Below are 25,626 nucleotides of genomic sequence, written 5' to 3'. Positions count from 1 at the left end.
AAATGCAGAAGGAAAGTTGCTTCGAACATTACTGGAATCATCGTTGTCCCCCTTAATTGCATGTTTCCTGTGTGTGGAGTGTGAGAAGCAGTTTACACGCATGATTTTTTTAAACCCTCTTGGTAACCCTTGGAAGTTGGTGTATTGTCTCCACTGTGGATGAGAAACTAAAACACAGTTAAATGATTTGTCCAGCATCACGTGACTAGCAAAGAGTGGAGCCAAGCTCTAAACCAGTTCTGGTTGCCTCCAAAATGGTGGGATCAGTCATCGTGCGACACACCTCCTTCTTGGAATTAGGACACAGATCTTTAGTGGTGATGAATATGCCAGACTTTTATTTCTTCTTCTTGGCATTGTCTGTAACTTCAGCTATTCCAGTGAGTGTCTAGTGCTACCTCATGGTAGCCCCTCACTAGTTATGTGCACCATTAATAAAGTTACTGGCCGCTTGGATATGATCTTCCTTGTTGAAGTGCCTGCTCAAGGCTCTTGCTAATTTTCCCATTCAGTTGATTGCTTTTCTCTTTTTTACTGACTTGAGCAGCTCTGAATATACTCTGGCAACAGACTTGGTTTGTCATGCAGATATCTCCTATTCCGTGGCTTTTTTTTTTTTTTTCCCCTCTTCACTTTTTCTTTTCCTTCATTCTCTCTTTCAAAACCTTTTTCTTGGGGAAAATTTCTGTTATACATACACAGGCAGACCACAAGTTATTGTGAACCTCCATGTCACCATCACTGGTCTTCACAGTTGTCACAGGTGGCCCATCTTGTTTCATCGACATCCCCAAGTACTTCTGTTCCTTTCTCTACCTAAGAGATTATTTTGAACTAAATCTCAGGCATCATATCTCATCCATAAATACCTTTGTGTCACCAACAGATAAGGGCTCCTTTAAAAAATACACAACCACAATTCCATGATCACACCTAGGATAAAGGAGCCTAGTAATCAATGGTTAATTAATTCATAAAATGTTCAGTAAGTGCTTAGGTTTCTCCAGTTCTCTCAAATTTGAATCTTTCCATCGGTAGTTTGAATCAGAATACAAATAAGGTCCACATTCTGCGGTTATTTGATAGAACTCTTAAGACTTTTTTTTTTTTTTTTTTTGTAAATATGCCCATCGTGGGGCTTGCACTCACAACCCCGAGATCAAGAGTTGCATTCTCCACCAGCTGAGCCAGCCCGGAGTTCTGCAGAGCTCTTTAGACTTTTTTTGTACTCTGTAGGCTTCCTCACTCTACTTCTTCTTTCCCTCCTGCCATTGAAGAACCCAGCTCGGGGGCTCCTGAGTGGTGCAGTCAGGTAAGTGTCTGACTCTTGGTTTTGGCTCAGGTCGTGATCTCAGGGTTGAGATCAAGCCCTACATGGGGCTCTGCACTAGGCGTGGAGTCTGCTTGAGCTTCTCCCTCCCTCTCCCTCTGTCCTTCCCACTCATGCTCTCCAAAATAAATAAATCCTTAAAAAAAAAAAAACCTCATTTGTCGAGTTTCCCATTATCTGGAGCTTAATTACTGCATCATCGCACGTCATCTACATACAGCTCTATTCCTATATTTTCTGCAAATCGGTACTTAGATCTAGAGGCTTGATCAGACTCAGGTTCATTTTTATTTTTGGCAAGAACACTTCATAGGCGATATTGTGCACTTTTGTCAGGAAGCATATAGTGCCTGCTTGCTTCTCTCTTTGCGATGTTAGTAGATGCTGATGATCATTGCCCGGATCCATTATTTCATTAGGGGCAGATCTTCAAAGTATAAACCACACAATTAATCCCTGGTATTATGTGACTTCTCATTGGATCCTTCTACTTTACTTAAAAATTCGGGATGACTTGAAATTAACAAACTGAATGGAAGTAGTCAGGGTTGTTTCAGTTTATTTTGTGATCCTACTGGAGCCCAGGCCAGTAAACTATAGAGGGCTATGTTGTGGTTCTCTGAGAAGCACATCTATTAGGGCCTTGGGGCTGATGAGGAGGGAAGACTACTGATTTGAGGTGTTCAGGAAATGAGAATGGTGTTGGTTTGAATTTTGCAATAGTGTTCTAAAACCTAAAATGCATTCACTTCTGCTAAAAAAAACAACTATGCCCAAATACTGTCCTGGAATAGATAATGGGCTTAAGGGGGTCTCTCCAAGTTTCCCACCTTCAATGAGGGGAAAATAAAGCAGTCTCCTGAAACCCAGTTGAAACTCACAGCTCTGACTAGGTAAAAAAAAAAGAAAAAAAAAAAAAATCCAGGGGGTTATATAGCTTACACTTACAGGTTACTGCCTCTGTCTGGGCATGTGAATTGTGGTGTGGCTTTTTACACAGCAGCCTTCCCTGTTTGGTGGAATAAATCACAAGAGACTGCCACGGAATTAGAATGTTGCTGTTAGAGACTCAAAATTCAACGTTTCAAATATAGATCATTTGTCAGATCAACAGACAGAAAGATGAGACCAAGCTACTCCCAGAGAAGGAGGCAAAGCCCTTTGAGTACAGAGAAGATGAAAAGAACAGTAGGTGATTGACAGAATTTGGTTTTGCACTTTGGAAGCACTTTTGCGTGCTAGACACATGCTTCATTGTTGCCACAGTAAAAACAAAAAACAATAAACAAAAAACAACCCCCCCCAAAACACAAAACAAAAACACAACAGAATAAAAGGTGATAGCTGTAGAGAGTTCTATTTAGAAACATGCTAAAAAGAGGCATAAGCCTTTTCTGTTGTTTAGATTTCTAGTTTTATTAATGGTCTCAAAAGAAACTAAATCGCATTAAAAGACAGTTTTAAATTAATAGGGCTGAAAACCAAGAATTAGGACCAAGAAAAAATATTTTAAAATCTAGAGATTCACAGTGGAATTTTAACATAACCAAATCCACCCCCACCCCGAGCCCCAGTACAAAAATTCTCTAGGGTCATAGAAATAATCCAATGTAACAAATGTTCCAGGAATTAAAGTCCTACAGAGGCAGGGGCCGCGAGTCTGTCCTATTTACTCCTGTGTCCCAAGCATCTAACACAATCCTGGTACACACTAAGTGTTCCATGAAAACATGCCACATTAATGAATAGAAGAAACCCCTTAAAATTACTGAAACCAAAAGTTCCAAATGCGACATAAAACCTGTAAAAAGGACAACGGTAAGTTGACTCTTGACAAGCTGTCATCTGAAAATCCTGTCGAAGCTGCTTAATAAAAGCGTTGGGTTGATACACCCCATGTCTAGAAAGTTGTAAAACAACTGGAGAAGGTCCAGAGCCGAGCCTGACTTGCTCCAGATTATAGAGAATGACAGCCAGACTTACTGTTTGCATTCCTGTCTCTGCCTTTTGCTGAGCAGTTTCCGTTCCAACCAAATCTTCTCATTTTTAATTTACTCTGATATTTATATGTCTACTGATTTAACATCATATCAGACCAGTCTGGGCTTCAGGGTGCCCTTGACATGCATTTTTCTAATTGACCTTTACATGTATTATGCACAGACCAGCCAGAAATCCTTTTCAACGTGAGCCTCTCAGGTGAGAATCGTGGTTTCACTTGTCTCCAGAAACAGCTTTGTTCACAGACTCCATTTAGAAACAGCTCCCCTGCCCCCTCCCCACCACCTATGTCTTCTGTAAGCTTGTCCAGACATGGAGTACATCATCAGGCCAGGCCTTCCAGTCATTCCATTGCTTGCAGAGCAATCATTTATAGGCATTTGGTGTTTTGTCTGACATCTGTTTGATGCTGGAGCTCCAGCCTTTGTCTCAATGAATCACTTGTCAGAGAAGGTTGTGGCATTTTAGGCTGAATTTCACACCTACAAGGAAGGGTTGCCTGGGATGTAAGTGATCTGAGGCTTTTTTGCGATGACCATCTTGCCCACCTCCCACGAGGAATATCCCACGAGGAAATAGGAACATAAGGGAGCCTACTGAAGGCTTATTTTCATTGTCAGTGTGTGCCCTGTCCCCATGCCTTTGAGCCAGGCTTTCCTCTCTGGGCACGACCCTGCCAACTGACCTCCATGGAGAAAGAACTGGGCTGAAATATCTGGGTAGAATATTTTAAGAGAATCAGAATCAGAGGGAGAGACTTTTAAACAAGAAAAGGGAAAAAAGGAATTAAACATTCTTTGTAGTTTGCAGAAGATCCTCTACGTGTGATGTGATGGCTGTTCTCAAGTTGGTCCTCGGATGTGGAAAGTGTCTGTCTTGGCAGCACAGTGTCAGGAGTCACACACTGGGTCCTAAGCCAGGCTGAAGGCACAAAATCGAGGAGGAGTCCCCTTCCTTATTCTCCAAACAGTGTACCAGCGACCTCATAACACTATATATGGCAAGCGAGGTTGCTTTAAACCACCAAGCCTGAACTATTTCCTTGTAAAAAGTAGTTATTCATATAGAGTACCCATTGGCAACTCCCATTTGATCCGAGGACCAGAGGGGACCAGGAAAGGGTGGGGGCAAGCTAAGCCCAAGAACACCAGACGTGGCCTTTCTAAACCAGCATCCAGTGACTAGAGCATGTGGAGAGAGCAGAGATGGAAGGCAAGATGAGAGTATAAAGAAAATCCGACCGAAAAATCATGCACTTTTTACTTCATTCTGTAAGGAAAGAAGGATGTGAGACAAGGCCTATGTTGGAGGGGTTCTTCTTAGTGCCTTTTAAATTCTTTGGTTTCACAAAAAGTCACTTCATGAAGAGTTTGTCACGAACAGATGAACCCCTAGGATGAGAGGTCAGAATCTCCAGCTTCGATGAAACAGTAGGTGGAAGGCCAGTTTCTTGTTTAGGTTTTAATTTAAAGAGAATGGGGAAGGGGAGGAGAAACTGATATCCCATCTGAGGCTTCTGGGTCTTACACGGGATCCTTTTCATGTTCCTAAATCAGTGTGAGGGGGGTGGGGTAGGGTGCCAAAACTTTGGCTCATCAGTCACTTCATGCATCTGAGCTGGAAAACATTTAACCCTAAGATGCAAATCATTTAATCATGCTGAGTCAGTGGTGACCAAAAGTTGTGAACCCTTGGGAGCCAGGAATTCCCAACATGATGTGATAATGCATTTCACAGCATGGACTTCAGATCTCCAGAGCGCAGGCCAGGGAAAAAGCAAGGCAGGGAATCTATATTCTCCTAAAGTTTCTGCATAACAAAGACAGATCCTCCCTCCCAAATTCAATGAAAATGAGGGCTCCCAAAGGGAAACTCCCACTTCCCCCGTCCCCCTCCACATACTTTCCCCTTTCTGTTTGCACCATTAGGTCAGAAGGTTAATGAAAATGCACTCTAAAATTATAAAGAAGATGAAGCCAGGCATGAATATGAGATTTCCACTTGAGTCTGAATATTCCATCTGGACGTTAGGCAAACCCATTTGCTTAAAAATCGTACAGTTCTGTCCACATTTGCCTGGATAGGTCTGAGATGCTGAGGAACTTGATAACTACTAATTGCCTACCTTGGAAATAAAACTAGGAATGCAGGTTGGATCCCGGCTTAGAAGTGAAGTGTTGCGAGCTTTCTGTGTAGTCAAATGATGTGTCAGGATAATGCTGCATTTGGGACCAAACGAGAGCTGGGATTTGAATTTTTCATCTTCTATCATGTAATTTTTTTCTTTTTCTTTCTCTTCTTTCTTCTTCTTTCTCTTTCTATCTTTTTTCACTCTCTTTCTCTTTTACAGAACACTCTCGTTCTTAAGGATGGACCTGCAAATATACAGCATTTCCTCGAGTCACTTAAAAATCTTTCTTTCCTTAGGGCATCCATTACCACGGAAGGAAAACAGTTCGTCGCACCAGCCACTCTTAGAACATTGCTTTTACAGCAAATATTATAAGATGATGCTTTGACTGAAAGGCGACACTTTACATTAACACCCCGACTCTGCTCACTCATTCTGAAGGAACAGCTCCAATGAAAGTAAATCGCAGCTTGAAGACAAACCAACTGGAAAAGACACTTGCTTTTTTTTTTTTTTTTGTCTTTTAAGGTTTTCACAATGGCTTCAAAGGAAATGTGAATTAATCATTTGTTTTGACCCAAGAGCAGCAGAACTTATTTTGAAGACTTAAACAGGCAACACAAATGTAAACAAAAATCTGGGACTCCCAAATGCTAAAGCTTGAAAGGAGTCAGTCTGAAAACATCAATTCTACTCAGCGTTTATTTTCATTTGAAGATAGTGGAAATCAATATATAAATCACGGACAATACAAGTTCTTCTGGTCTGGCAATTGTCCACATGAATCTGTTACCCTCTAAGTATAGATACAAGATTTTTTTTTTTAATAGAAAGACAGGGCAATATGGCAGTTAATTAGCAACTGATACTATAAACTACAGTAGATACAAAGTTTTGTCATATAAATTAATTGCCATTACAAAAAGGCAACTGCTTGAGCTAAGAAGGTACAAAACCGGGTAACTTCCATAAATATAACAAGAAGCTAAGTGAAGAAATACATAACAGACTGTTTTTGCTAGATAATATTTGAATATGCAAACTAAGACACCTGTGGCACTTTACAGGGAAGTAGCAGTAGACGTCCACACACGCCACCCACCCACCACCCACCCACACTCGCCCGTCCAAACCCCCTCCCCACCCCCCCAAGTGGATTTCCAAAACATGGCCAATTCTAGGGTTACAAGGACAGGATGCCGCTCGGAAGCAGCAAGACGGCGAGCTCCGAACTGCCAGACAAAGAAGGAGCCTTATTGACAGTTGTAAAGCATTAGGCGTCAGACAGAAACTTGTCAAAAACAGCTGTTGTTGGGTACTGATTGATAATGTTTTCATTCTGACGGCTGAGACACTGCAGACAGTCGTGGGTCTGAGAAGAAGCCCATCACTGGCGTACACATGAACACACACACAGACAACGGGAAGTCATTTAACAGATGGCTTCGGAGCACTCAGCCACAGTATCTTAAAAAGACAACATTCTACATTTAATGAACTTGCAGAGAAAGCAACGCCTAATAATCATTTATTTTTCACAGAAGATGAGCACAACAGAACGAAAATGAAAGCAGGGATGGTGTAACTGGTCATCGGAATAAAAGTTTTGTGCTGCTCACGGATTACACAGTGAAAAAATATTCAAGGACGCTGTAGACAAGATTGAATATGAATCTTTTTGGATCCATTCCATGGGAAAAAAAAAAAAGCTTAAAGAAGTGGTCGATGTTTCAAAGGTAATGATTTCATTAAAATCCACCTACAAGATTCAACCACAAAAGCTGCATCTGAATGGTGTATATCTTCTGGAGAATTACAAGGTATTACATCACCGTGTAATACAGTGCGAGTCTGTGGTGTTTGAGAACCAGTCTGTGCTACCTAAAAATTACAAACATGTTTTTATTGCTCAGGTGAAAGGAGCAGTTTTCTATCATTTGGCCATTTTGTGTTTGAAGTGGTCAAAAGTCTACAAAATGTGCCAAAGAGTATTACATCCATAAACTTCAATATCCATAGATTATTCTTGATTTAGAAAAGGTCAAAGGTGCCAAACCTTAGTAAAACTGTGCATTTATCTCTACATAATTTTATCATTTAAATTAAATGAAAAAAAAAAATAAGAGAGTTCCAAAGACTGAATCTAGGCCCTAAAACGATTTGCTGCAGCCCCAGCACATTTTTTAAGGGCACACTGAAACCCCTGAAAATAGAGGTTTATAATAGGAATACTGATAGACCTTTAATTACTCGTTGGAGACAATCAGTGACTCCGTTAAACTCAATTAGCACTTAATGAATGAATATACAGATGATTCTGTCTTTGTTTTCTTTGTTAAATCCATGCCAGCTTAAACCCTCGCCAGTATAAACTATACTTCATTTGGCTGTTTTAAAAATTTTTTATCTATTATTTTCAAAATTATTTTCTCTCTTTCAATCAGACACTTGAAGATTTTTAGAAAAAGATGCCTCTGTCATGTTGCAGCTTGACTTTATGCAGGGGAATCTTTCCATTAAAAAAATATTTGAGGACTCGATGAAATCGTCACCAGTGATGCATGCATGCATTATGCCTAAATTCTCTCTTGTCTCAAAAACGGAGTTTTTGCTCTTACGAGAGGGAAGTGAGACTTCAGATGGAACCAAGGAAATTATGCATCTTGGCTTTAAGTTCTTCACGTGAATTTTATCTCGGCAGGATCTTCCTCTCTGATAAGGTGATTCATTGAAGTTTTTGTTGCTCATTTTTCTCTCATAATCTATAAGGCCTGTATACAAAAAACTCAAGAATAAAATATGACAAAATAAAATAAAACCCCCAAGAGATCTTGGAAACAACAGACATAAAATGAGGAGCCCCAGTCACATAACGCTCCACCCCCAAACCCAGGGAAAATGAGTCAAGATTCTGAGTCTCCCTGAGTCCTTCATAAGGGATTTGATTTCTGTGAGCCGCGAACTCCATCCATTTTAGCACAGAGTATAGAAGAGCTGCTTAGAACAACAGAAGGAAGAGACATGCGGCGAAGGTAATTAGTGGTAAACAGAGAATAAATTCTCTCTCAGTAGTGTGTACTTGACGTTAATGCCGATGATAATTCACCTGATTTACAGAATATTCACTTTAATAGAGAGATGAGAGTCTGAGATAACTAGAGGAAAAGAGACACTGAAGCCATTAAAGTCTTGATACCAAAATAAAATTAAAATGAGAAACTAACATGATAGGTTCAAGGCCTTTGGGAACCCGTGTTCTGTGCCAGATTTCACATTCTTACAGCTTCATGGTCTTTTTCTTCTAACAAATTTATCAGCTGAGAGAAGCTGTCTTTCAGTGCATCCACGTCTTCCAGCGAGCAGGGCTGCAGAATCCAGCGTTTCCCACGTGCAAGTGGTTCAAGTTCAAAATATTTTTTGACCTTAAGGAGGGGGAGAAGATAAATATGTTATTAGTTATATCAGAACCTTTCTAATTCCAAACGTTTGCCAGCGATGAAGTTGGCAGGATTTCAAGGAGAACGTGTGTGAACTGGGATGCCGAGGACTTTCTAGAACTCCATCCACAGCTGCTGTGATAATGTGGGTTATATGTTGTGACCCAGGACTGTTTTCTTTAGGGGTGAGTGACCTGCTTGCAAGCCGTGTCACCCATACACGTATCAGCATGGGAGGTCCGATGGAGTGTAAGAAAGAATCACATTCACTACCCCACAGGGCAGAGTGCCCTGCAGGCACCAGAAAGATTCAATTCAATCAAAACTACCAGCAGAGCAGCTTTCGCCACATCCCCTTGCTAACCCACGCGGTTGGTGACAACCCACAGTGTGCGCTCCATCAATGACTCAGAGTGATTCTGACTACCAAACACATACACGACAAAAACTCCCAACAACTTACAATTTACATAATCTTTTCTCTCTCTCTCCCTTCAATTTCTAGTCTCTATTTTTGAGACCTGGGAAAGCAATTTTAGGAAAGAGGATAGAACCTGAGTATGTGTGTGTGTTTGCATATTTAAACCATATACATATACATACAAACATAAAGCCTCCCACTTTTTTTTTTTTTCTCTTTCTCCTAGTCCTGAATTTTCAGGGAGGTAAAAATCACAACCTTTTAACTGGTACGTGAGTAGAGAAGTTGCTATCTTAAAAACCAGTCACAAGTCATTCTTAGCAGAGTGGCTAGGATACTAATAGTGTCCAGGATTACCAACTCCAGACTGTGAAGAAACATCAAATTGTTACGTCTTCCAGAAGTATCTGATAAAACACAAAGCTCGTACAGTGACGGTCCTGCCCACACTACATCGCACAGGAACAGAACACTGTATGTACAGCCCAGGGAGGTTTTACGAACGTAAAGTACAGTGAGTAGCAACACCAGAAGAATCATTGTTCAAAGACATTCTTGGTCAACAGATTTCATTAAATCCCCAGGGCAAATTCCAAGGTCTTACCTTAGTCAGTACTCGAGACCCAGGAAAAAAAAAAAGTGTCTCAACCACACGCCATTCCAAATGCCTCTATCATCGTGAGGACCAGACTATAGCAGAAGTACATCATCCAAAAGTGGTTTTAAACTATGTGTACTTTTTCCCCATGGGAGCAAGAAGGTATATGTAAGAAATACTAAGGTTTCGTGCTAATTTAGGAACCACAATTACACTAACATTCTATAGTTTGAGTGTGTCTCTGAAGTCCTTCTGTAAATGTCTGCAAACTAGTAATAAATACTGCACTTAAAAAAAAAAAAGCCCTGTGAAGATGGAAGGACTCTCATTAATTTTAATTCTGAAAAGTAATGAAAATCTCATTTCCGATCAGAAAATGGGTACACAACTTCAGAACAGTGTTTGCCCAAGGTATTTTATAAATCATGTTGTTAAGAGGATTCTTCCTTATAGAAAATGTAAACTCCCTTCTTTTCGTTTCTTTTCTTTAGAGCACTGAAAACAACTCACTTCCAAGAGAATCTGAAATTGCTTGTGCAACAACCAGCCCTAGACCAGCTCTGCCCCACCGAGGGCGGGGGCTTGCCAGTCAGCAGACCGAGGGAGGCCAGCAGCCAGCAGGGGGAGAGAAGAGTTGCAGGGGGGTCAGGTGGGGACCGGCTTTAAGGCTACAGCTTGAAGGAGGAGCTAGCTGCTCTGAAGAGTATAGAACCAGAGACGTCGGGCTCCTTGCTTCTCCCACAAAGTAGGGCTTCAGACTGCACTATAATAGAATCCAGTATTTGATCAATAATGCCTCTCATCAAGAGGGGATGGCATGGAACATCCAAGATCTGGTACATGAAGGAAGTTGTACCCTTGCCCCATTTCATAACCTCACATCATTTTAAGTCTTGCCAATAACTGAAAGAAGACTGGTGGGAAGAAATTCAATGATATTAGAATAAAGAAAAAGACTAACATAACACAGTAAGTGCATGTTACAAACAATACTCCTTCAAATGGTTTGCTTAAAAATTCACAGAATTGATTCTGGCGGCATGTTAACGGCTAATTTGGAAACTATGTTAGATTTAAGTAATCACAGAACAGAATTTGTGATATTCTGCAATACGAACCAGACACAGAAAACCAGAAAGGACTTAGGTATTCATTAGGTTGGTTTCTAGGCAACTGAAAATATAGACTATTGCGTAAAGATGCTTGGAAGATAATAAAGATGTCTGAAGGTAGTTTCAGAAGTTGTTCCTGCTGAATATGAAACATGAGGAGGAAATGGAAGGTTCCATTACAGGGTGGTCACCAGATAAAGGAGCCTAATGGTGTTAAGCTGACAAATATGGCCGCGTAACCTGAGATTTTTGGATCTGTAACCCCCGTGGGTACCTCACTCACCCTGCCATACTCCCCCAACTGGTATCCAAATGATTCCACCCCAGCTACATTTATAATATTAACTGTAGAACTAGTCTGGCATGTCAGTGAGTTTCAAGCACAGTGAGTGACTGCTGCTGGAACACAGCTTTTCACTACCCAGAGTCTCAGGTTTCTAAAAACAAAGCGGATAATACAAGAGAGGGGAAGATGGAGACCTCATGCTCTGACTTGAACTTTTCCTGTTAGGTGAACATTTTCATTTAGTTTTCTTTAATATATATTTATTTGAGAGAGTGTGTGAGCACATGAGAAATTGTGGGGGGAGGGGGAGAGAGAATCACAAGTAGACTCTGTGCCTAGTGTGAAGCCCCACGTGGGGCTTGATCCCACGGCCCCAAGACCAGACCTGAGCCGAAACCAAGAGTATTAAGATATGAATTACAGTCACATTTGACTTGTCTGCCATGTCTTTTTTTTTTCTTTTGTCCTTTCATAATGTTGATGTATACTTTTAAAGAATAAGGCGTTTAAGTTTGACCAACATAAATCATATGTTTCGAATACTTAGTCGGCCGCTTAAATATTATGCTTCACTGGAAGCTGCAGGAATGAGGAGGAGGTGACTGCTTCACACTGGCTTCTAGAGATGGCACTCGGGGCAATGACATCAGAATCCAGCTGCCTGGCAACCTGCAGTCAGCTGGCTATTTTCGGGTTAGCCACAGAGAGTGCGCATTTTTAGTGGCCATGTGTCCACCCTAGAGATAGGAAAACAAAGCCACCGTAAGTAGCCAACCTATTTTAGCTATGTCATCAGAGCCCTCCTTCACTCATGCCACTGTGGAGTGACGTGCGTGACTGCATTCTGTTGATTCCCACATCACATTCACTGTAGAGTCCTCATAGAACAGACAGCTCGGCACCATCGCTTCGCTGCTCACGTTTGTGGCAGCTGTGAAATCGGGTAGGAGATGTCCTTTATGTTTGCGTAGAGAAATAATCATCCTTTCCTACTTGCAGGACCTCTAATGGGGTTATGCAATGATACCAATTTCCCTATCTTGCCCTCACTTCACAAGCAAAAATTTTAATTCTTGCAGACCTATTGTGACTAAATTTCTGGAAGTCATGGAAATAGTTTCTGAACTGCAGTAATAGGTCTTCCCTTTTAAAGGCCTGCAAATCTCATTTTATTTATAACAATAACTGCTTGTTTTTCCCATTTTTGTTATTAAAGCATGTACGTAGTGTGTGCCCTGAGTTGGCCTCATTTTCCCTTAAATACTCTGGGGAGCAGGGGAGAGAACAGTCCAAAAGGGATGACTTAGTGTTTTCACGTGACATAGAGTTAAGTTCTAAGCTCAGACACTTTTATAAACCGTGCTTTGACCCACATGAGTGTGTAGTAAGACATTAAAAAGGGGGTTAGGGGGTGGGACAAATCTTTACTGCTTGGGACTGTGCTGTGCATTACAATATGTCGCCCCTAGTTCTAGTGAACTCGATGCCAACCGGTCACAGCTGTAACTAAAAATGCCTCACCCCCTCCCATGTCCAGAGTGCCACCTGGCGTGGTACTGATGTGGGTATCTCTCGCCCTGTCTGGCGTGGTTCAGCTTGCTTTCTCATACATTCACCACTGGAGACAGAAGCTGGCTATCCTTTCTGCCCGTACTTCTCTAGCTCCCCACCTACCCACCAACACATACTCCCTCTGGGGAAAAAAACTAGCAAGTTATAATGGACCCCTCTTAACTTGAGGGTGGTTGCGGTGGGTTACGGTAGGGTGAAGATCAGTACAAGGAGCTCTGAAAGTTGGTTTCCACAACTTCATTCATTCAACCACCACTTTCCTGAACGCAACTGGCGAGTGTGTCCTGTGCCAGCGCTCCACCTGCCCATGTATGGGGTTCCACCAATTAGAGCCAAATACGGTAAAACAAAAGACAGAGACAAGAGCCCAGAGAGGGGGCTGTCCTCATCATCTGTATTATAAGATTACAAGCTCCCTCGGCCCCGGCTTTTTAGTGACCACAGAAGACGGTTTAATACTGCGCAGTTTACTAAAGGCTTTTTCACTCATTTATAGCCCCTGGTTATACTTCAACTGGAAGAAAAGCAATGGATTCAAACAGAGAGAGAGAGAGGAGTATTAAAATAATGTCAGTCAAACTGAAAAAGAAGTACCTTGGTAGAAGACTGTTCAAAGACACTTTTGAAATAAAGGCACATTCTTTTTTCATCTCTGGAAAAGGAATGAGTCTCATGAAGGAGTCCTGGCTGACAACTTCAGCTCCTTCAAACTGACAGTGATCAATCAGCAGGTAAGACAAGACAACAGGGACACTGGATGAGGAACACAAGCAAAACACAGAGAGCCAGCAAAGAGAGCTACAGCTGTGGATGTGACAGGCAGAGGATCTGACAGGCAAGCAAGAGCACGATGCAAGAGACCATGACTCAGTAGCTCTCCGACCCAGTGGAGCCACTGTGGCTTTCTTGTCATTTTAAATCTACAACATGTCCATCGCATGCCTGTTATTTTTCAAGTAACTATATGAATTCTGTTTTTTGAGACCGGTTCATACGGGTTTTGAACTCGTTGGTTAGCAGGATGGTCTAGATGATAAACGTACTCTAGGGCTCCGATTAATGATGTTAAGAGAGCTGACTGACGAGTGAAATTTTGTAGGATATTGTCCATGACTGTCAAAAAGGGAGAACTTGCCTCATCTTCACCTGAGCTCCTTAGTTCATTCACTAGAGCAGATTCACCTGTTGTAGGCCCATGTTACACGGGGGGGACATTTGTATGGAAATGCTGATCGTGCCCCTTCTCTTTCCACCTTCCAGGCACAAAGACATCAAATTCTGTGAGTCAAGAAACTGGCCAGGGTCTGAATTATTTACACCATGGAAATATGCAAGTGCAACAAACCAAGACTTTCTTCTTTCTTGAGAGTCGGTTGTCAAGCACTCACCGGCATGCCCAATATGTACATCTCACATGTGAGTGTGCCAAGGGGCCTCCAGTTTTGTGGTCTTAACTGCAGAAGACGGAGCAGACTTAACTTGGTAGCCTTCACCAAGGCAGAGAGAACTTTGCCCACGCCATGGCCCCAGGATGGGGTCTGGAGATAAAGTGGCAGGGCATCATTAAGATTCTTCCGAGTGCATTCTTGGCAGCTCGTTCAAAGAAAGGTTAGTCTAGAGAAAGCAGCACCAGCTGTTCCCCTTTTCATTGTGCTTCTTGCAGGATTTTGAAATCCTTAGAAAGGTACTAAATATATCATTAAAGGCAGAAATAAATAATACAAGTAAAACCAATTTGCCATAGTCCCAAAGATATTACGACACAGAACAGATTTTGCTCACTTTTTACTGAGTACGAAAAGGAACCAGAAAACAACACCTTGATCGTAACCAATACCACACTATTACTTTGGGAGTGCAGATCTATAATGGATGATTGATTTCAAGAATGTTAGGGGTAATATAAAAGTGCAGTTATGGTAAGATCGCTTCTTTCTTAAGCAAAGTGCAGCCTGCCTGACCTTGGAATAATTAAAAACCAGACAAATGCCTGCAGGTTATGACCGGTGATTGAGCCTCGCCCTTAATAGAAGTCTTCTTGTCCAATCAGTAATGTCTGATGTGTGGACAATGTTGTATGTTGTGACAATAATTATACAGAAACCCCATCTTCCACTGCATAGGAGAAGTCAGTGTGTTCCAGAAGAGCTGAATAAAGTGATCCCATTGCTTTGGTGGTAGGAGCTAGAATCTGAAAAGCATTCCTGTTTTTTGCTTCATCTGCTAACCTAGAATTACAGAACAAATTACATCTATTTTCTCTTTTTGATATGCCTGTAAGGTTTGTTTTGTTCTCCTATCCCAAAAGCTTGCTTATCAGACAACCACTGTGAGAGGGAGAAATTAGGTATGGAGGCGGGCCAATAGAAGATACCCAGTATTCCTGCAGAGCATCTCCTCTACTCCCGGGATTCCACCTGGCCCTCAGAACCTGCAGTGATTCCCCCATGCAGGCCTTTGCCCCAACTTCTTGGTCCGACCGAAGGTGCCTCCATCCACAAGTGGAAAGAATCAGCCTACAAATACTCATACTTTTACACCCAGCTGACATCCTCCTGTCATCTCTAGGGGAAGTCTTAATGTAGAAGAAACTTTAAAAGTAGAAGGGACCTTAATCACAGTAGCCACTGTTGGTTACCTTCCAGCACCCAGGAAAATAAAGTTTTATTGGAACATAGCCATGCTTACTCACTTGTCTATGGCTGCTTTCACGCTACAACGGCAAAGTTGAGTAACTGCCACAGAGACAGTATGTTCCACAAAGCCTAGAATATTGACTGTTTGGACCTTTACAAAAAAAATAAAAAATAAAAAAATTTTGCCAATCTCTGGCTAATGCTGTTTGCAGCTTCTGGCTTTGTCCAGCAGGGGTACAAGCAGTGCCCGGGAGGGGACTTGGGGGGCTGGCCTCACTTGCTAGACCAGCTCGTCCCCACTCATACTGTAGGGAGCCAGAGGAGTTGGCTTTTCCAACCTGGCCAGGCTCCACTTATAATTTCAGAGGCTTGGGATTGCAGTCTAGCAGGCGGAAGGGTCATAAAGCCATATTTTTACCCCTCTGTGTTCAGCCTGGGTTTCTTTTAAGTGGAGACTTCCTAACACCACCAAGAAATAGCCAAGGCACAGGATCCATGGCCTGTCTGCTTAAGGCTTTTGGTGTCCTTAAGCATGGCTCTTAGTGCAGAGCAATACTAGTTATTGTTACTTTGCAGTTTAAAAAGGAACGTACAATTTACTAAATATACAATGTCTAAAACCCAGTTTTTCCTGCAGCTATTATATTCAATTTAAAACTCTTACCATTCTGTCTGTAGATCTGGTAAGTTTTAACAACACATTCAGGATATTGGATACAGTTTAGGTCCTTTTATAAACTTAGTTTAATTAGTCACTTTTATACATTTCAAAACTCCATTTATAAATTTAATATATTCAATCTTCTTTTTCAGCATTTAGAGTGTAATAATCAAAATATCCTCAAGTAGTTAAGAAGTCTTTTTTTTATCCCCCAGCGAGAATTCTTAAGCATTTCTTCAATTAAACTTATAAATTCAATGACTCTCAAGTTCTGGTATTTCTTCTTTTTTTATTTTTTAAGACTTATTTATTTGAGAGGGAGAGAGGAGAGCATGCATGAATGGGAGTGGGAGGGGCGGAGGGAGAGGGAGAGAGAATCTCAAGCAGACTCTGCGCTGAGCACGGAGCCCGATGCTCTCACAACCCTGAGATCATGAACTGAAACCAAGAGTCCAATGCTCACTGACTGTGCCACCAGGCGCCTCTGAAGCTCTGGTACTTTATAATACTATTTACAGGCTTAACTAGATTCTCATACTTTTTTTTTTTTTTTAAAAGATCTATTTATTTTAGAGAGAGAGAGTCAGAGTGTGTTAGAGTGGGGGGAGGGGCAGAGGGAGAGAATCTCAAGCAGCCTCCCTGCTGGTCATGTGGGGCCCGCATGAGATCAGGACCTGGGCTGAAACAAGAGTTGGGTGCTTAAGTGACTGAGCCACCCAGGCGCCCCAATACCTTTCCATATAGGAGGCCAATTCTAAAATAATTTATATCTTAAATTATAATTACAAAGTGAACGTACCAGGTTGACCTAAATTTAATAAATACTTGAAACGAAAGTATTAATATTGCAGATTTGTTATTTTATCATTTTTATACTCTTAATGTTAAATTTTCCAGGGTTTAAAGGACTTTCCCATTAAGGAGACAACTTTGCATCCCAAATGAAATGGGTTATCGTTTCATGTGTGGTTCTCACCTCATTGAACTTCAGTTGCTTTTCAAACAGTTTTTAACTGAAATGTGATTGGAGCTACAGATGTCCAGGGCAAAATTTTGGGGGTCACTCATTGTCAAGTTAGGTTCTTAATAAAAATAGTTGCCAAACAAAAAGAACCTCCTGGCCTTCAAAGGGGATTGTTTGCTCCTGGATGTAAGTTACTGTCACCTATTTGATGGGTCCACTCTCAGAAGCAGACAACCCCTCCTAAGATTCTAAAGAATTTCCTTTATCACTTGTTTGGCTTTTACATTTCTCTAGCACACACTTCAACATCTTTTCATTCGGCTCTACAACATTTATTTTTCATTTATTGAGCTATACTTTGCAGACTGTAAAATTCACCCTTTTAAAAGTGTACAAATTAGTGATTTTTAGTATATTCATGGACACCCGCAATCATCACAGCTATCAAACTTCAGGACATTTTCACCACTAGAAAAAGAAACTCCCCGTCCATTAGCAGTCACTCCCCATTTGCCTTTTCCTCCAGCCCTTGGCACTCACTAATTTACTTTCCGTCTTTAAGGATTTGCCTATTCTGGACATTTCATATAAATGGAATTATATAATACATGGCCTTCAGTGTCTGTTTTTTTCACTTAGCATTAAGTTTTCAAGGTTCATCCATGTTGCGGCATGTATGAGTACTTCTTTTTATGGCCAAATGATATTCCATCGTATGGACATACCACATTTTGTTCATCCATGTTCATCAGTTGCTGGACATTTAGGCTGTTTCCACTTTTTGGCTATTATCAATTCAATTACACGAGCCACTACTTTCTCCTTCAAACAGGCTTTATAATCATCATTTAAATTAATGAGTTGGGATATCAAGACTCAATGGGAATGAAGCATCTTCACAAGTCTGGGGTGAACTCTTTTCACTTAGATTTATGAGTATATCCTCGTTTCACTTGAGGAAATTCAGAGATTTGGATAATTATTCTTAATTTTTTCACGTGTAAGAGACCTCAGCAGTTCCTGGAAGGCATAGAATGGAAAAAATCCTTTTGTATTCTCTGATGTACCCAGTATAATGCCAGACATAAAGAGGATCCTTACTATTTTTAAACAAATGTAAAGAGCTGAAACTATAATGAAAAGGGCAACAAAGTATGTACTATGTTTCATCTCAGATTAAAATGTTAGTAAAGGAAGGAAACTGAACATTGGAGAGAAGTTGCCACTCCTTTTAATTAAGCAGGCCAAGGTTTCCTGCAGGAGGTGGGATTTCATGAACAGTTTCAAAACCGTAGGTCTAATTGGTTTAAACTCTATTATACATATGCCTACAGGCAGCTGCAATGAATTGTTTTGCAAACAGAAAAGTAAGCAACCCCTCATGGAAAATAGACCCACTCCAGAAATCTCAAGACCCAAAGGACACATATGTTTTGAGCTATTCCTTTAATCTGTGTCCAAACAAAGCATCTAATTCTTATCTCAGAGAATGGAAAGCACTGACATATGCAAAAAGAGAAGCATCGGTACACTTGTCTTTGCATGCAGGTGCAGGCCTCAGACTTTTCAAGAACATCTATAACATAGTCATTAATTACAGAGGCAGCCAGGTTTCGACAGTGTATCATTTTCTTTTGCACTCCTCTCTTTCCCTTCTGTAATCAATTCTATTCCACTCCTTCAAAAGGGCATTTGTTTTTGGTACCAGCACTTTTCGGGTGTTACACTTGATTCTGCACCTTCCACGTTTGCGGTAATACCGGGTTATGATTTACATTTATTTCAAAAAAGCAAACATTGTAAGTAGGAAGAAATTTATCTATGAAAAACTTTTTCCTGGCAATAGAATATGGCTGTTTAAACAGTTCTACCTATCTGTATGAGAGCTAGTCAAGTATGTACTAGACAGGAAGGAGAGTTAATGAGTGAAAGCCCCAAACACATCAGAGACAACCAATTAGCTTGTCTGAAACACAGGCTTGTAAAGCTATCAGTAACTTATAAAATGGTCTGCTACACACGAGTAAAATGCTGTTTAAATGGCTTGCTTAACTAGATGCATTCACCATGAAATTGATTCTTTTAAGGTTATCTTTTTAAACTTAATACTCATTAACTGTGCACATTGAAATGGCTGGCTGGGTGGGAGGGTGGGTAGATATCTTGGTATCGTAAGGCACAGGCTGAAGATCTGAATTCCATACTTTTTGTGGTTAAGAGGTATTGGGGAAGAAACCCCAGCAATTACCAACAGTCGTGTCTGCCTCAGTCATTGAAAAGGATCAGTACACTCAGATTATTCCTCCTTTGCCTTGCTAACTGCTTAGCTTGGGATTGGCAGATGGGCTCCGAGGACCTGCCAGTGCTGTGGATATACGCATTTGTGTTACGGAACTGCACTGGTTTTCACCACAGCCTGTGATTCTGCAAAGTGGCACGAGAGCAAGGTGACCTGGAGCCTGGTAGTTTTCAAACTCAACATTTGCCTCACAGTGATCAGCTTTCATCCCCCAAAGACTTACTTTTCTAAAATATTTGAGGTAACTTGATGTTAGCTGACACATGAACAACAATCACTACACTATTTCATATTTTGAGTTTTCTTAAAACATTATTGAATGTTTTGAAATTGTTTTTTTGGCTGTGTCTCATATTTAGCTTTTTTTCTGTTATACAAGGCTCTGTGCCACGAATACATTTTAATCAGTTGTGACCTGATCAGACAACCAGAAGAGCATGCTTTGATTCTGACAGGACTAACTCTTCTTTCTGCTCATTCGATATTGGTACCCTTCACAAAACCACTAAGAGTTGGTCAACTCAAGGGATTCTTTGATTTAACAAATTAGGAAAAAATAAGTTGCAACAATGCTTAAAGTTTGTTAAGAACACAAATATCTGTCAAAAAGAGTTTATATATTCTAGTTTATTTGGCATTTGCAATGGACTTTATATCCCCTATCTTAGTCTTGCAGCTGGGCGGTGTGGGAAAGGCAACAGTGGTAGTAACAAATCAAAATATTAATATATGGAACCCAAATAAACATGTTTAATACTGGCCTTGTGGTACTATGGCAGCACTCTGTCCTAACAACGACAACATTTAGATGTTGGGGCAGATTCAAATTCTTGGGCCTTAAACAGGAGACAAATATGGCAAGCCACGCGTTGCTGAGCCGCCAATGGAGGGTGCCAATGGCCCTGTCCAGATGCAGAGATATTCAAGGGATGTTCCTGTCAGCAGTTTGTCCTCTGGCTCCAGCAAGGAGCCACCATGGAAACACTGGGAGGAAAAGGAAAAACAGGAAGGCGTGGAGAGACGGGGGAAAAGGCAGAAAAAAATGACAGCCACCTCAATAACACATCTGAGCAAGGGGAACAGGTAACAAATGGCCTTCGAACAAACTGCCATGTTGTTAGTCACAGGGAGAGAATTTCTTTTCCTACTGGCAATACGGCCAGGAGCCTAATATCCTGGCAACTGAGAAATATGAGCTTGGAAAGAGGCTTGCAGGCAGTCTGAGGAAAGAAAAGCTGAGTGGTAATCCGTTCTGAGGAATTTTAGCCAAAAAAACCCACACAGGACTAGTTGAACTCAGAATAAAGCCCATGAAAGACAAGTCTGGAGAACATTACAATCAGACATAAAGAGAACACCAGAAATGAAGGTTCCAAAAGCCACTGACTGGATTTAGCATAGCACTGTTAGTGTGGCCCTTGTGTCCTAGTTGTCAAACCAGGACTAGTCCAGAGCATTAGTTCTCAATGGAGGGGAAAGGTGAGCATAACCCTCAGGGGACATCTGGCAATGTCTGGAGGTATTTCTGGTTGTCACAATGGGGGCGGGGTGTTTGCCGCAGGTATATTGTGGGTGATGGTCAGGGATGCTGCCCAACACGGCACAGGACAGCCCCTCGCCCCTGTTCTCCCCACCCCCAACAAAGAACTGTCTAGCCTGAAATGTCAATAATGCCCGGATTGAACAACTGTTCTGACCTGATCTTTTAAGGCAAAATCAAAGGACAAAAGGCCTGTTAAGGCTTCTATCTATAGTTTATCAGCACAAACCATCAGGCTCCCTCCCTGGAATCTGGAGATTTAGGAACTGGATTAAGAAAGCAGACCAGGAGCTATGTCAGGGTACAACTCTCTGTCCTCTCTTCTTGCTCAAAGTGGACATCAATCGATCTTGGTGAGGACAAGTCAAAACATTCAATTGGGCTGAAACAAATGCACCAAATAAATAGCCACCTTTCCCTCTTTCTAGCATTAACTACGCACGCATTCACTGTTTTCAGGCCCTGGGGATACAAAGGTGAACGGTGAGTCCCAGGCCTCATGGAGCTTACTCGGAAGAGACTGACAGGTATCAAGTAGGTGCGTCAGTGACTAAGTGAAGTCAGATGGAGTAAGCACCATGAAAACCCAGAAGGCACCGCGGCAATCATAACATTTGCCATATAGCTGATCCAAAAGACAGACTGAGGGCATGATGTGAATTAGATACCAAGCAGTTGCAGGTAAGGACAAATCTTTAGCTGGTTTCAAAACAAACTTTCATACAGTTACAATAAAGCCCCCTTCAATTAACCTCCACTTAATCACCTAGGCTTAACCAACACTTCATTGCCCGGCTTCAAGATAATGACGGACGTTGCCTGTACAATGAAAACCCACGCCCTGTGGGCTCAGCCCCGGATGCAGCTGGCCGCTCACGTGATGCTCACACTGGGCACCACTCTCTGGCACGTCTGCTCACCTCTGCTGCCGACTTCTTACACAATTCTCACTGAGGCAACCATATTTGCTACTATTATCAAGTCATTTAATTAAATATAGCATCAATATGGCATCAACAGATGAAATAGGAAGTTGAGAAGAGAATTTCTATTTCTATGAAAAACTGCGTGGAATGTGTTCAAAGAGCTCAATAAAGGTAAGTCACTAAAAACAAACTTCTGTCACATCAGATTTAGGGGAGACAACTATCGAGAACTATTGTGTGAATTGCTTCCCACGTGTCTTTAACTTACCATCTTATTTTGTTTTATCTTACGGTTCTATTTTAAAGAAATGGGAATTGAAAGTCATAGATAATGGCTGTATTTTGTGCAAAATATATGATACAGAACTCTGGTTAGTGGCCACGTACTCAGAGAAAAGGCACTGGCCCAGTATCACAAGACTAGTACCGTTCTTATGTTTTAAGTTAAATTATTTAGGGTGTACATTTATTTTATGTTTTTAATGACAAGACACCAGCCAGCTCTTTCTTCATTAACTGTTCAACTACCAGTTCAGATCAGGTCAGATAAGGGGGGCTTCTAACAGTCTCAAATCCCACTTTTTATTCCGTCTGAATTGAAAGCCCTCTCAGGGGGACGTCATTAACACCTACTTCAGTCGGAAGTTGAGAGTGTTACATAAAATCATGTCCACTGTCAGCATCAATACTAGTGTCTATCACCTCAAATCCTTTCGTGAAAGAAAGTAGAGTATAAATAAAGAAAACACTCAAATCCATACTGATGCCCACACCCCTGCAGTCTCAAGTAGAGATATTCACTATTCACATCTCTGAGAGCACTGGGCACTTTTTGTTAAATACAGTATCCTTTAACAAAATAAACTTTACGTTATTTTGAATGTATTTGTAAAATATTTTCTAAGTAGAACTTATTCCTATTTTCTAGACTCAGAAATGCAAACAGAATTATAAAGTACTTTTCTTAGCTGATGCCCTGGATTCATTTCCCTGCACTTACAGCTCTCTAGGGAACATGCAATGTTAGTGCCCTGAAGAACACTCTTATTGTACCTTGAAGTTATTATCTGTTTCTTTACACCTTTATCACATATCCAGGAGTAAGATGGCAATTCTATCATAGTATTTAAAAATAAAAATCATATAATGCCAAGACCTGACAAACGATGGCTTGGGCTGTCTATTTTTAACTATAAGTGTCAATAATAAGATAAAATGACGCATGTAAATGGTATTTACCTCTGTGTGCCACAAATTTATTTTTAGTGAATGAATTACCTGATACCCTGTCTTTACATTTAGCATAAGAGGATCTAGACTTCAAAGCCCTTGAACTGGGTTTGTAAATTTTGGGTGTGAGTTCATAACATCTAATCTCTCACACAGAAACATGTGGCTCTAGAGAAAAAAAAGATGGGAGAAATAAATTCTTGCCTATTTGACTCCAGCTTCTCATCCAGACATACCACACGCATAACCTGTGCACTTCTTAGCAAGTTAGTTAAATGCAGCATGCGGTTTTCATAAAACACTCGGGCGAGCTGAAATCTCTTACAGCTGCGGAAGCATTTGAATCCTGACTTCTTATATGAAGTCACAGACACCAAGTCTGTAGTAACCTGGTTACAGGTTGAACTGCTTTTCAGTGCTCTCAGAAGGGGCAAGCTGACGTGATAAACTGCGGGGATGTCTGGAATGACCTACGGGCTGCAAGGCTTGGATCAGTAACCAAGAGCATTGTGTTCTGGAGTGGAGTTCGCCCGGTTCTGACGTGACCACTGACCCTGTGAGGCACAAAGACACAGGATACTTCCCACACAACCTGAGGAAAGAGAAGGAAATGAACGAGCAGGAACAGCATAACGGGCAGAAGTTCTGAACAGGAGACTGAGACAGCAGTGAACTGGACTAGCTGTTCCTTTAAACTAGGTTATTAAGCCAAAGACTTGTTTAAAGCCCTGAAAGATATAGTTTATTAACTAGTACTCATGAAAGAACTGAAGAGAGTTGAGCAAATCCTTGTATTCTTAAGGCAAGAACTTGGAATGGCTTGCATAACTATCTTAATGGTTTTTAGATTCTTATGAAATTTTATAAATTAGACTCTTATGGTTCAGGTTTCAGAAATTCATTTGCGCTGTATCAGAGATGTTTAAAAATATTCCTATATCTGCACAAAGCATAAAAAAAAAGCTCTCTGGAAAATCATGCACCCCTTGCACACCCAATATTCCCCTCCCCATTTCCCCCAACCCCCAGAATCCTTCCCATCTGCCAGCTGGGTTTCATTTTAAGAATTTCACACTGAATATAAAGTGCTATTTTGACCATGTGGCTCCAGAAATGTGAATTTATAGTCTATTCAGATCGTACGCCAATGATTGACAGAGAGGGGATTAACCAACTGGATGCGATGAAGCCTCTGCCTCTTCCTTCAGGTTGCTTAAGTTTCCAGGAAAGGATGGTCACCCTCACACTGCTTCACCGAGGCTGGCAAGAAGTCGTCTCCTAGCAGGGCACTCGCTTTTCACTTTTCTAGGAGATGGCTGCTCTACCTTGGAACTCCACCCCCCTCCCTCCATGTTCCCACATTCCATTGACTTCCCCACATGTAAAATGTGAACACTAAAGCTTGCTTTCTTAGACATCCTTTGCAACGATGTTCCATTTATTGACATATAACACATATTTATAGTTACTGGTCTTCAGGTGTAAGAGTCAAATTTTGGGAAAGTATGTGTGTGTGTCTGGTTTTCTTGGGTCAGGGCTAGCAATGCCTAACAACTTACACATGGGAAAGACTCTTTGCATGTAGTATTTCAGAGACTGTTGGCAAGTCTTGACCATCTAGAAATGTTTCAAATACCACTGATATTTAAGCTTTTCCAAAAGTAGTTCTGTTTTTTTCAACGGTGATCCATCTTGTTTCACACTTATCATCCTTAAGAATTGTCTTAGGCATGAAAGTATAACTATATAATCAGATTTTCTAAATCTTTCTTTTTGCAACTTTAGGATCATGCTGTTCCTAGTATTCTATACACTAAATGCACAATAAGTAACACTATAAAACAGATTACTTCTCTGTTTAACATAAGATCAATGAAACGGTATATAATCGTTGAATTTCGAAAAGGGTGTGCAGAATGTATTTAGATCTGATACTGTAGCCAGCCTCAAAATTAATGAACATATCTATACTTGTATTACACATACACATAAAAGTTGACGTCAGAGGGGAGGTCGACATCATCAGAAAAGTACAAGCTTATCACATCCCATCAGGTTTGTCCTGTTCAGAACTGGAAAGGCTCTGCTCAAGACCAGGGCTTTAGTTTCTAAGTTATTCGAGAGAGGTAACAATGCCTTGCTCCCTTCCCTCAACACAAAAGAAACAAACAAACAAACAAGAACGCTATAGAAAATCAATTATAGTTAAGGGAAAATTTCTCCTATTCGCCAGCATAATAAATACATCTCCATTAAAAAAAAAAAACCACCAATCTTATACCTTTAAGTTTTAGACACACTGTCTGAACAGTTAAGAAAGTCACTTGAGAGCAGAGAAAAGCATAGGAGCCACGTCACACTGGTAACAATGAATGGTAATACGGCGGGTGGGGAGAAGGGAAGATTTTAACTTTTTCTTAATAAGCCTTTGAATTACTGGACTTGAAACGATAAGCTCCTATAGTTTTTATACTTTAAAACA

At 41.0% G+C, this 25,626-nt stretch overlaps 1 protein-coding gene across 4 annotated transcripts in view; it reads right to left on the bottom strand.

Annotated features, from left to right (window-relative positions):
• Positions 1-2,692: 2,692 nt before the first annotated feature.
• Positions 2,693-25,626, bottom strand: part of ARL15 (ARF like GTPase 15) — a 415,307-nt gene continuing 392,373 nt past the window's right edge. For 2 of the 4 annotated variants that reach the window (XM_087867899.1, XM_045815342.2), the window contains one exon: positions 6,147-8,884. In XM_087867899.1, the coding sequence (XP_087724025.1) occupies positions 8,732-8,884 (153 nt within the window). In that variant the 3' untranslated portion in view covers positions 6,147-8,731. Of the gene's footprint in view, positions 5,707-6,146; positions 8,885-25,626 lie in introns of those variants that run through there. The other 2 variants (XM_045815344.2, XM_045815343.2) reach the window with 2 other exon arrangements.

This window comes from Ursus americanus, chromosome 15, assembly GCF_024610735.1.
Source record: "Ursus americanus isolate L20-20 chromosome 15, mUrsAme1.1.p, whole genome shotgun sequence".
NCBI lineage: Eukaryota > Metazoa > Chordata > Mammalia > Carnivora > Ursidae > Ursus > Ursus americanus.
Note: the sequence above shows the minus strand (reverse complement) of the source record. Positions and strands in the feature narration are given on the sequence as shown.